Raw genomic sequence first — 12,749 nt, forward strand, 5'->3', positions numbered from 1 at the left:
CTCTCTCTCTCTCTATCTCCTTGGTCCCGCCTTATCGCTGCTTGCAGCTATATTTATTATTGCCTTTTCGTCACCAGCAACGGATGAGAAAACAGGTTAAAGAACTGCACTAAAAAATGAACCTTTGGTGTCCTTGAGCCACAAGCATAAACAGACTATGAGAGGGCGATATATATCCAGTGAAGGACAGACCACAGCATAAACAGACTATGAGAGGGCGATATATCCAGTGAAGGACAGACCACAGCATAGACAGACTATGAGAGGGCGATATATCCAGTGAGGGACAGACCACAGCATAGACAGACTATGAGAGGGCGATATATATCCAGTGAAGGACAGACCACAGCATAAACAGACTATGAGAGGGCGATATATATCCAGTGAAGGACAGACCACAGCATAGACAGACTATGAGAGGGCGATATATATCCAGTGAAGGACAGACCACAGCATAGACAGACTATGAGAGGGCGATATATCCAGTGAAGGACAGACCACAGCATAAACAGACTATGAGAGGGCGATATATCCAGTGAAGGACAGACCACAGCATAGACAGACTATGAGAGGGCGATATATCCAGTGAAGGACAGACCACAGCATAGACAGACTATGAGAGGGCGATATATATCCAGTGAAGGACAGACCACAGCATAGACAGACTATGAGAGGGCGATATATATCCAGTGAAGGACAGACCACAGCATAGACAGACTATGAGAGGGCGATATATCCAGTGAAGGACAGACCACAGCATAGACAGACTATGAGAGGGCGATATATATCCAGTGAAGGACAGACCACAGCATAGACAGACTATGAGAGGGCGATATATCCAGTGAGGGACAGACCACAGCATAGACAGACTATGAGAGGGCGATATATATGCAGTGACGGACAGACCACAGCATAGACAGACTATGAGAGGGCGATATATCCAGTGAAGGACAGACCACAGCATAGACAGACTATGAGAGGGCGATATATATGCAGTGACGGACAGACCACAGCATAGACAGACTATGAGAGGGCGATATATATCCAGTGAAGGATAGACCACAGCATAGACAGACTATGAGAGGGCGATATATATCCAGTGAAGGACAGACCACAGCATAGACAGACTATGAGAGGGCGATATATCCAGTGAGGGACAGACCACAGCATAGACAGACTATGAGAGGGCGATATATATGCAGTGACGGACAGACCACAGCATAGACAGACTATGAGAGGGCGATATATCCAGTGAAGGACAGACCACAGCATAGACAGACTATGAGAGGGCGATATATATCCAGTGAAGGACAGACCACAGCATAAACAGACTATGAGAGGGCGATATATATCCAGTGAAGGACAGACCACAGCATAGACAGACTATGAGAGGGCGATATATCCAGTGAAGGACAGACCACAGCATAGACAGACTATGAGAGGGCGATATATCCAGTGAAGGACAGACCACAGCATAGACAGACTATGAGAGCGCGATATATATCCAGTGAAGGACAGACCACAGCATAGACAGACTATGAGAGCGCGATATATATGCAGTGAAGGACTACTGTAGTCTCGCGTTGCCAGACTGTTGCCTCCTGCAATTATTTTCAAACGCTTCCGTCATACAGTCTGGAGCAACGGAAAAGCTCTGACCATGAGTAAAATATAAAATAAGTGCACGGAGCCTCCTCCCGTCTTTACAGTTGCGCAAAGGAATCACGATATAATTTAGAAATCACCTGAGAATATATAGCTTTGCAGAAAAGGAAATACAATAATAGAAAAATATTTTTAAATATATTTTCGTGAACGAAAATGGCAGCTTCCTTACTCGGCCCCAGGCGTATAGTTACAGACTACGGTTACAGGTGTAGTTACTGACTCTATATACAGAGATGGTGGAATGGTTGTCTGGCTAATACGCGAGACCGCAGTGAAGCAAAAGACCAGACAAAGCATGCATTCAAACAGTTTTGAGAGTGTCTCAGACAGACGTGGTATACCTTGGCCAGAGTGGGCGAGTTGGCGAGGGTCTCCGAGAGGCGCGGGTACGTGTAGGAGCTGTACGGGTGGGCCTGAGGCGGACTCTTGAAGGTGCCGGCGCCGGGCGCCCCGTAGGGCACGCCGGGCTCCTGCAGCCCGGAGCCGGAGCGGGAGCGCTGGCGTATGGCCGGCGTGGGGCTGGTCTGGCCCACGTAGGAGCTCTTGGGCCGCACGGCGGCGGCGGCGGCGTACTCGCCATCCCTCAGCGCGCCGTAGCTCCACTCGCTGTCCGGGTAGTTGATCTGCTCGCTGTGGAGCGAGGCGCGCGACGGCGTGCCCACCGACGTGTCCCGGTAGTCCTGGCTGGAGGAGCCGCCCACCGACGCCCGGTAGTAGCCGCTGGAGCCCACGCCGCTGCCCGCCGTGGACGCCGCCTCGTCGCCGCCGCCGCCGGCCGAGCCGCCGCGGCCCCCCGCCTTGCTCTCCAGGTAGGCGTGGTAGTCCGGCGGCAGCTTGCCGTAGTCCGAGCGCTGCAGGGGCATGGCGTCCGGGTAGAAGTGGCTGCGTATGGGGTGGTGGTGGTGGTGGTGGTGGGGGTGGTGGTGGTGCGCGTGGCCGTTCTGCTTGGGGAAGCGGTGGTAGTGCCGCCCCACGGACCAGTCCCCGTCCACGGACGAGAAGCTGGGCTTGCCCGCCTCCATGGGGGGGAAGTCCCGGCCGGACACGGGGTCCAGGTCACACGAGTAGCGGGAGTAGTAGTGGTTGAAGCCGTTCTCCTCCGGGTGGTGGGCGTGGTGGCCGCCCCCCTGCGGGGGCTTCATGGCGCCGTCCTTGGCGCCGCCCCCCGGCGGACTCTCCTTGCGCAGGGAGTTGGAGCGCGTCACCGAGATGTTGTCGAAGTCCTCCAGGAGGCCATTGATGGAGGCGTCTTTGGGGGGCCGGTTCCCTCGGACGATGGTCTATAAGCGGGAGAAAGCGAGCACAGGCGCGCAGTTAGACGCATGCACGCACGCACACAGGCGCGCACGCACGCACACACACACACACACACACACACACACACACACACACACACACACGGGGGAGAACTCACTCATGTTTGGATTGATGGATGTCTCGAAAATAATAACCCTGATACTTTGGGTTGCGATGCCTTTTTGTTTCAGGCCAGCCAATCAGGCTGCCTGAAAGCAAAGGAACAGTGAATTGGAATTCACCGCGTTTGGGTCCAATGCTGTCCACGTGTCTCGAACACGCACCATGAGACTGTTCCAGCTGGAATTTCAATTCACGTGTATCAGAGATATATGTGACAAGTATTAAATTAAACCACTTTCAGCCTCGCATCCCCATTTTGGGCATGTCATAATAGGCGAAAACCCTCCAACAACCTCCGACAAACATGAAAAGAAAATAATGGAGAAATATAATAAAAATGTTTGAATTTTGAAAATGGCAATATTTTCGGATATTTTCGCCTTTTATCGTATGACAAAGTATACAGGGCTGAAGTGGTGAATCGTCACTTGCCAGCATCTAAATTATTAACGTGAGAGAGCAAGGCGGCGATTCTACACCACGGCTGTGTGCCGTGAGCTGGGATGCAGCTTATTATTAAAAGAATGTATGGAAACATACATGACAGCGGAGATACCTTGGATGTTAAGAGGAGAGCAGCGGTAGATTGAGACAGCTAATTCCTGCCCCATTTCCCTCGCTACGGATTAGCTTCACTCTCAGTGGGCTGATGATCGGGTTAAATTAATAGTCATGACATTTGTTACGGCCGCTCGCCAGGCTACGTGAACGCACTCACACACATGTGGAAAGAGGCACAGGAACACACGCATGCATGCACACACACACACACACACACACACACACACACAGTCACACACAGTCACACACAGTCACACACACAGTACACACATGCTTACAGTGAGTGAATAAACGCATGTGGGTGGTTCTCATGCCCTCCTACATTCAACTAAGCACTTTACATGGCAATTTGTGTGTGTGTGTGTGTGTGTGTGTGTGTGTGTGCGTGCGTGCGTGCGTGCGTGCGTGCGTGCGAATGCCTAAATGCATAATACTGTCAAATCCTCTCACAACTTAACACAGCAGCCAACAGACGTGTTAAGCGGTCAGATGGGTGGGCCATGCTCATTTTCAGAGCATGTTTATTTTAATGAGCAGTCAATGGACTGTGTTGTGGCATTGGGGTCAATGGAATCAACAAAGTATACTTCAAGTTCTTTATGACCATTTCAAAGATTTAAATTTGTTTTTTACCCATTCAGGACGGGAACCCCTTTTGGTGGTCCTTGACATGAAACGGTTACGATTTATAAGACATTGTTTTTTTTAGATTACGGAATCATGTCTAAACGTGGTTAAGGCAGAAAAGCCTACCCAGAAATCTACTTGCTGAGTGCATCTCTGAGTCCTGAACTGTGTGTCCCTGTACCTCGTCAGAGGTGTTAACCCATTCTGACCTGAGATCAGATTCATACGAGGTTTCCACTGGACACACACTGGTCTTAACTGTTAATTGTTTCGTCACTAGCACCTCAAGCCAAGACAAACTCTGTGTAAACCCCTTTCTTCCTTAGCAATAACATGTTCAGATATGACCTCTGTATTGGTGTCAGAGTGTTTTCTAACTCTTATCTCAAGGCACAGCCCTTCCAGCTGGCAATGTTATTGACCAGAACATTATTATTAGTATAGCTTCATAAAGCTGTAGTCATAACACATGCAGGACACATTTGATGAAGTCAGGTCCTATAATGCCGAACTGGAGGGGGTTTATTTAGTCAGAGACAATAGAACAGGTGTGAGCCAACAATGACAGAGCAGTCTGGTGACACTTTAGAGTTTTTTGGGACCATGTGGTCCTCAAAAACTTTTACACTTTTACACTCTCGGAGTTAAATTAACACTGACGATTTGAATGATTAATGACTCTGCTAGTTGCGCTCATGGTCTACTGGGAGGTACACTAGAATCCTAATCAGAGGCCTGCTTAGGTTAACTGCGGTAAAAGGACTCACTGTCAATTATAGATCGGATGCTGCTCATATTCACTGAAGATTGACTGTACAGTATACGTATAGTTGCATGTTTAGCTGGATGACACTGTATACATAAGAGCCTCACATCATATCCACTGTCAATAGTCTGCACATGTATTTCCATTCATGATCGATAGATGTACTGTATGGTCATAAATACTGTTGATGGATTGTACATACATAATACTTCGTTTCCACGTATGCGTGTGACTCACACTGTGTGAGTCATTCCATCATATCCACTGTCAATAGGCTGCCATTCATGATTTATAGATGTACTTGTATGGTCAAAGAACTGTCTGTTGGTAGATTGTACATACTTATGCCTACATGTATCTATTTATAGTGCATACATTATGCTAAATCAGGCAGTCCAAGTGCAGATGGCCAGGCCACACTTTGAGCCTTCTTATTCTTGTATTATTGTTATCCTACTACTTTGTGTATCTATCTATCTATTCTTACCTGTATCCGTGTTCCATGCCTATACTGCAGTAATGCTACTGTATGACATTGACACCTGAGTTTTTCTGTCAGGGTCAAAAAGGTTCTAACGGTCTAACTTTACCTCTCCATTCCTCTATTCCCTCTTCTGGGCTCTAAAACACCAAGAGTGATCTGAACTGGGCTCTCAACACCAAGAGTGATCTGAACTGGGCTCTCAACACCAAGAGTGATCTGAACTGGGCTCTCAACACCAAGAGTGATCTGAACTGGGCTCTCAACAGTCAACACCAAGAGTGATCTGAACTGGGCTCTCAACACCAAGAGTGATCTGAACTGGGCTCTCAACAGTCAACACCAAGAGTGATCTGAACTGGGCTCTCAACAGTCAACACCAAGAGTGATCTGAACTGGGCTCTCAACAGTCAACACCAAGAGTGATCTGAACTGGGCTCTCAACAGTCAACACCAAGAGTGATCTGAACTGGGCTCTCAACAGTCAACACCAAGAGTGATCTGAACTGGGCTCTCAACAGTCAACACCAAGAGTGATCTGAACTGGGCTCTCAACAGTCAACACCAAGAGTGATCTGAACTGGGCTCTCAACAGGCAACACCAAGAGTGATCTGAACTGGGCTCTCAACACCAAGAGTGATCTGAACTGGGCTCTCAACAGTCAACACCAAGAGTGATCTGAACTGGGCTCTCAACACCAAGAGTGATCTGAACTGGGCTCTCAACAGTCAACACCAAGAGTGATCTGAACTGGGCTCTCAACAGTCAACACCAAGAGTGATCTGAACTGGGCTCTCAACACCAAGAGTGATCTGAACTGGGCTCTCAACAGTCAACACCAAGAGTGATCTGAACTGGGCTCTCAACAGTCAACACCAAGAGTGATCTGAACTGGGCTCTCAACAGTCAACACCAAGAGTGATCTGAACTGGGCTCTCAACAGTCAACACCAAGAGTGATCTGAACTGGGCTCTCAACAGTCAACACCAAGAGTGATCTGAACTGGGCTCTCAACAGTCAACACCAAGAGTGATCTGAACTGGGCTCTCAACAGTCAACACCAAGAGTGATCTGAACTGGGCTCTCAACAGTCAACACCAAGAGTGATCTGAACTGGGCTCTCAACAGTCAACACCAAGAGTGATCTGAACTGGGCTCTCAACAGGCAACACCAAGAGTGATCTGAACTGGGCTCTCAACACCAAGAGTGATCTGAACTGGGCTCTCAACAGTCAACACCAAGAGTGATCTGAACTGGGCTCTCAACACCAAGAGTGATCTGAACTGGGCTCTCAACAGTCAACACCAAGAGTGATCTGAACTGGGCTCTCAACAGTCAACACCAAGAGTGATCTGAACTGGGCTCTCAACACCAAGAGTGATCTGAACTGGGCTCTCAACAGTCAACACCAAGAGTGATCTGAACTGGGCTCTCAACAGTCAACACCAAGAGTGATCTGAACTGGGCTCTCAACAGTCAACACCAAGAGTGATCTGAACTGGGCTCTCAACAGTCAACACCAAGAGTGATCTGAACTGGGCTCTCAACAGTCAACACCAAGAGTGATCTGAACTGGGCTCTCAACAGTCAACACCAAGAGTGATCTGAACTGGGCTCTCAACAGTCAACACCAAGAGTGATCTGAACTGGGCTCTCAACAGTCAACACCAAGAGTGATCTGAACTGGGCTCTCCACAGTCAACACCAAGAGTGATCTGAACTGGGCTCTCCACAGTCAACACCAAGAGTGATCTGAACTGGGCTCTCAGCAGTCAACACCAAGAGTGATCTGAACTGGGCTCTCAACAGTCAACACCAAGAGTGATCTGAACTGGGCTCTCAACAGTCAACACCAAGAGTGATCTGAACTGGGCTCTCAACAGTCAACACCAAGAGTGATCTGAACTGGGCTCTCAACAGTCAACACCAAGAGTGATCTGAACTGGGCTCTCAACAGTCAACACCAAGAGTGATCTGAACTGGGCTCTCAACAGTCAACACCAAGAGTGATCTGAACTGGGCTCTCAACAGTCAACACCAAGAGTGATCTGAACTGGGCTCTCAACAGTCAACACCAAGAGTGATCTGAACTGGGCTCTCAACAGTCAACACCAAGAGTGATCTGAACTGGGCTCTCAACAGTCAACACCAAGAGTGATCTGAACTGGGCTCTCAACAGTCAACACCAAGAGTGATCTGAACTGGGCTCTCAACAGTCAACACCAAGAGTGATCTGAACTGGGCCCTCAACACCAAGAGTGATCTGAACTGGGCTCTCAACAGTCAACACCAAGAGTGATCTGAACTGGGCTCTCAACAGTCAACACCAAGAGTGATCTGAACTGGGCTCTCAACACCAAGAGTGATCTGAACTGGGCTCTCAACAGTCAACACCAAGAGTGATCTGAACTGGGCTCTCAACAGTCAACACCAAGAGTGATCTGAACTGGGCCCTCAACACCAAGAGTGATCTGAACTGGGCTCTCAACAGTCAACACCAAGAGTGATCTGAACTGGGCTCTCAACAGTCAACACCAAGAGTGATCTGAACTGGGCTCTCAACAGTCAACACCAAGAGTGATCTGAACTGGGCCCTCAACACCAAGAGTGATCTGAACTGGGCTCTCAACAGTCAACACCAAGAGTGATCTGAACTGGGCTCTCAACAGTCAACACCAAGAGTGATCTGAACTGGGCTCTCAACAGTCAACACCAAGAGTGATCTGAACTGGGCTCTCAACAGTCAACACCAAGAGTGATCTGAACTGGGCTCTCAACAGGCAACACCAAGAGTGATCTGAACTGGGCTCTCAACACCAAGAGTGATCTGAACTGGGCTCTCAACAGTCAACACCAAGAGTGATCTGAACTGGGCTCTCAACACCAAGAGTGATCTGAACTGGGCTCTCAACAGTCAACACCAAGAGTGATCTGAACTGGGCTCTCAACAGTCAACACCAAGAGTGATCTGAACTGGGCTCTCAACACCAAGAGTGATCTGAACTGGGCTCTCAACAGTCAACACCAAGAGTGATCTGAACTGGGCTCTCAACAGTCAACACCAAGAGTGATCTGAACTGGGCTCTCAACAGTCAACACCAAGAGTGATCTGAACTGGGCTCTCAACAGTCAACACCAAGAGTGATCTGAACTGGGCTCTCAACAGTCAACACCAAGAGTGATCTGAACTGGGCTCTCAACAGTCAACACCAAGAGTGATCTGAACTGGGCTCTCAACAGTCAACACCAAGAGTGATCTGAACTGGGCTCTCAACAGTCAACACCAAGAGTGATCTGAACTGGGCTCTCCACAGTCAACACCAAGAGTGATCTGAACTGGGCTCTCCACAGTCAACACCAAGAGTGATCTGAACTGGGCTCTCAGCAGTCAACACCAAGAGTGATCTGAACTGGGCTCTCAACAGTCAACACCAAGAGTGATCTGAACTGGGCTCTCAACAGTCAACACCAAGAGTGATCTGAACTGGGCTCTCAACAGTCAACACCAAGAGTGATCTGAACTGGGCTCTCAACAGTCAACACCAAGAGTGATCTGAACTGGGCTCTCAACAGTCAACACCAAGAGTGATCTGAACTGGGCTCTCAACAGTCAACACCAAGAGTGATCTGAACTGGGCTCTCAACAGTCAACACCAAGAGTGATCTGAACTGGGCTCTCAACAGTCAACACCAAGAGTGATCTGAACTGGGCTCTCAACAGTCAACACCAAGAGTGATCTGAACTGGGCTCTCAACAGTCAACACCAAGAGTGATCTGAACTGGGCTCTCAACAGTCAACACCAAGAGTGATCTGAACTGGGCTCTCAACAGTCAACACCAAGAGTGATCTGAACTGGGCCCTCAACACCAAGAGTGATCTGAACTGGGCTCTCAACAGTCAACACCAAGAGTGATCTGAACTGGGCTCTCAACAGTCAACACCAAGAGTGATCTGAACTGGGCTCTCAACACCAAGAGTGATCTGAACTGGGCTCTCAACAGTCAACACCAAGAGTGATCTGAACTGGGCTCTCAACAGTCAACACCAAGAGTGATCTGAACTGGGCCCTCAACACCAAGAGTGATCTGAACTGGGCTCTCAACAGTCAACACCAAGAGTGATCTGAACTGGGCTCTCAACAGTCAACACCAAGAGTGATCTGAACTGGGCTCTCAACAGTCAACACCAAGAGTGATCTGAACTGGGCCCTCAACACCAAGAGTGATCTGAACTGGGCTCTCAACAGTCAACACCAAGAGTGATCTGAACTGGGCTCTCAACAGTCAACACCAAGAGTGATCTGAACTGGGCTCTCAACACCAAGAGTGATCTGAACTGGGCTCTCAACAGTCAACACCAAGAGTGATCTGAACTGGGCTCTCAACAGTCAACACCAAGAGTGATCTGAACTGGGCTCTCAACAGTCAACACCAAGAGTGATCTGAACTGGGCTCTCAACAGTCAACACCAAGAGTGATCTGAACTGGGCTCTCAACACCAAGAGTGATCTGAACTGGGCTCTCAACACCAAGAGTGATCTGAACTGGGCTCTCAACACCAAGAGTGATCTGAACTGGGCTCTCAACACCAAGAGTGATCTGAACTGGGCTCTCAACACCAAGAGTGATCTGAACTGGGCTCTCAACACCAAGAGTGATCTGAACTGGGCTCTCAACAGTCAACACCAAGAGTGTCGTATCAGCACACTTTGACAGACGCCTTCTCTCTCTCTCTCTCTCTCTCTCTCTCTCTCTCTCTCTCTCTCTCTCTGTGTCATACTCGCCCATGTCACATGTGCTGAGCCAGAGAAAAGCTGCGATAATCATCAGCTTTCCATGTTCGCTGCTAACACAGGACAGCCCCATCCCCCAATAGACTCACATGCACGCACGCACACACACGCACACGCACACATGCACACACGCACAGACACACACACACACACACACACGCACGCATGCACACGCACGCACGCACACACGCACGCTCTTTCTGTCCATCTATGTACGTATGAAACCTCAGCTCAACTAACTCTATTTCTACCAACTGCATTGCATCACTCCACACTCTCTCTCTCTCTCTCTCTCTCTCTCTCTCTCTCTCTCTCTATCCCTCTCGTTCATGCAGCTCTCCATCCTCCAGCATGTTACTCTTTAAAACTCTCTCTCTCTCTCTCTCTCTCTCTCTCTCTCTCTCTGAGAGGCCAGGATGTTTGGTGCTGTGAACTGGAACCCAAGGTGAAACCGCTTGTAAACCTACCAATGAGTACAGTCTAGCTGAGAGGCAGAGGGGGGGTGAGGGGTGGAGGAGACTCAGGAGAGGAGTGGAGGCAAGGAGGAGAGGGGTGGAGGAGAGGGGTGGAGGCAGAGGTCGATTTGCTGGGAGGGATTAGGGGGGTTTTACTCATGTTTATGACCGGTGCAGGATACGTTGTTTTATGATTGCTTCTGGTCACATTGGATTAAATACATTTCCATTTGGTAAATGTATAGACTCTCTCTGAAAGAATTGCCATTTTTTTATTGTTTTTCAGGGGCGCTAGCCTTTCTGAATTACGTCATATGGCAGCATTGGCAGCCAAATCTATGGACTTTTAATGTTTGTTTTTAGAGCACTAAACGTGACATCATATGTGGCAGCCAAGTCTACGGACTTTTAAAGTTTGTTTGCAGCACCTTAACCCATGAACGGGAACCCATTTTGGTGTCGGCATCATGTCGTGCTTTAGCTATTTAAAAATAGCAGATCTACAAGCTCGTATCGCGCCACCGAGTGGCGCGATACGAGCTTGTAGGTCTGCTATTTCTGAAAAAGATCGAAGAACGACTGACATTTTTAGAGTCTGATCTCAGGTCAGAATGGGTTCATCAGACCAGTGTGTGTTAAACAAACATTACCAGGCGCCCCTTCCTCACTTCAAGTGCGAGGAGTGTGAACTTTAACGTAAAAACAAATGCGACAAGATCATATATAGAGAAGCTTTGTGACGATTGGAGATGCAGCGCTTTGTCCTTTTAGAAGTGGAACCCAGGGGTTGGATGGGAGGGTATAGGAGGGGAGGGCAGGGGGAGGGGAGGAGGCGAGGCGTGGAAGAGAGGCGAGGCGAGGGGAGGAAACAGAAAGGGCTTTTTAAACAGGTCACTGCATGGACATCGATCACGCAGTGGACAGATGTTCCAGTGGTGTGCTACAGAGCCGAGGCTGAGAAGACGTGTGCACCTGCACAGAGCAAACACAGCACGCACACACGCACACACGCACGCACCGGGTCACGGTTCATCTCACACAGTGGGGATTTTGACAGCAAATTTAGATTTTTTAGCCTTAGTCATAGTCTTTTGAATAGATTTAATTTAGTCACATTTTAGTCGCCTGGGATGTTTTCGTGCTGGTCGAGTAAAATGAATTTTGGCGGGCCTTAACCCATTCTGACCTGAGATCAGATTCTAAAAATGTCTATTACATCCTGACAGTTTCATTATTAACCCATTCTGACCTGAGATCAGATTCTAAAAGTGTCTTCGATTTTTCAAAAATAGCAGACCTACAAGCTCGTATCGCGCCACTCGGTGGCGCGATATGAGCTTGTAGATCTGCTATTTTTCAATAGCTAAAGCATAACATGATGCCGACACCAAAATGGGTGCCCGTTCAGAATGGGTTAATTTAGTTTTAGTCACATTTTAGTCGCCTGGGATGTTTTCGTGCTGGTCGAGTAAAATGAATTTTGGCGGGCCTTAATGCCATCGTAATGGTTGATTTTACACTTGCTGAAAATATTATATAAAAAGAATATGTGTAAAATGACTTTTAATTTGTTGACGAAATTGTCAATATACAGTATTTATTAGTCTTACTTTTAGTCATCATAGCTTAGTTTTAATTTACTCTCCATTTAGTTTTCGTCAGTGAAAAGAGGTAGTCGACGAACATTGTTCGTCATAGTTTTAGTCAAGCATGGCGAGACTTGTAGGTGAGACCTACAAGTCTCACCATGCAGCGTTTCTAAATGCATACACACAATACAAACTGTAAGGTAATGTATTCATGGGATATTTAGTTTAGCTACAACCTCTCCTTAAAAAATAACATGGATTTTGATGTGACAAAAAATCACCACGGCATCTCCCATTGGCTAGTGGTATGAATGAACCAATAGTAATGATTATGAATGAATATATAATAGTATAATATAATAGTATATTAACCCATTCTGACCGGGC

General features: G+C 48.1%; 1 protein-coding gene across 2 annotated transcripts in view; it reads right to left on the reverse strand.

The window, feature by feature from the left end:
• The window catches only part of pak5 (p21 protein (Cdc42/Rac)-activated kinase 5), a 155,245-nt gene that overhangs the window by 44,534 nt on the left and 97,962 nt on the right, over positions 1–12,749 (reverse strand). For both annotated transcript variants that reach the window (XM_083791002.1, XM_083791001.1), the window contains one exon: positions 2,010–2,948. In XM_083791002.1, the coding sequence (XP_083647128.1) occupies positions 2,010–2,948 (939 nt within the window). The remainder of the gene's footprint in view (positions 1–2,009; positions 2,949–12,749) is intronic.

This window comes from Protomyctophum parallelum (genome assembly GCF_964188405.1).
Source record: "Protomyctophum parallelum genome assembly, chromosome: 19".
Taxonomy (NCBI): domain Eukaryota; kingdom Metazoa; phylum Chordata; class Actinopteri; order Myctophiformes; family Myctophidae; genus Protomyctophum; species Protomyctophum parallelum.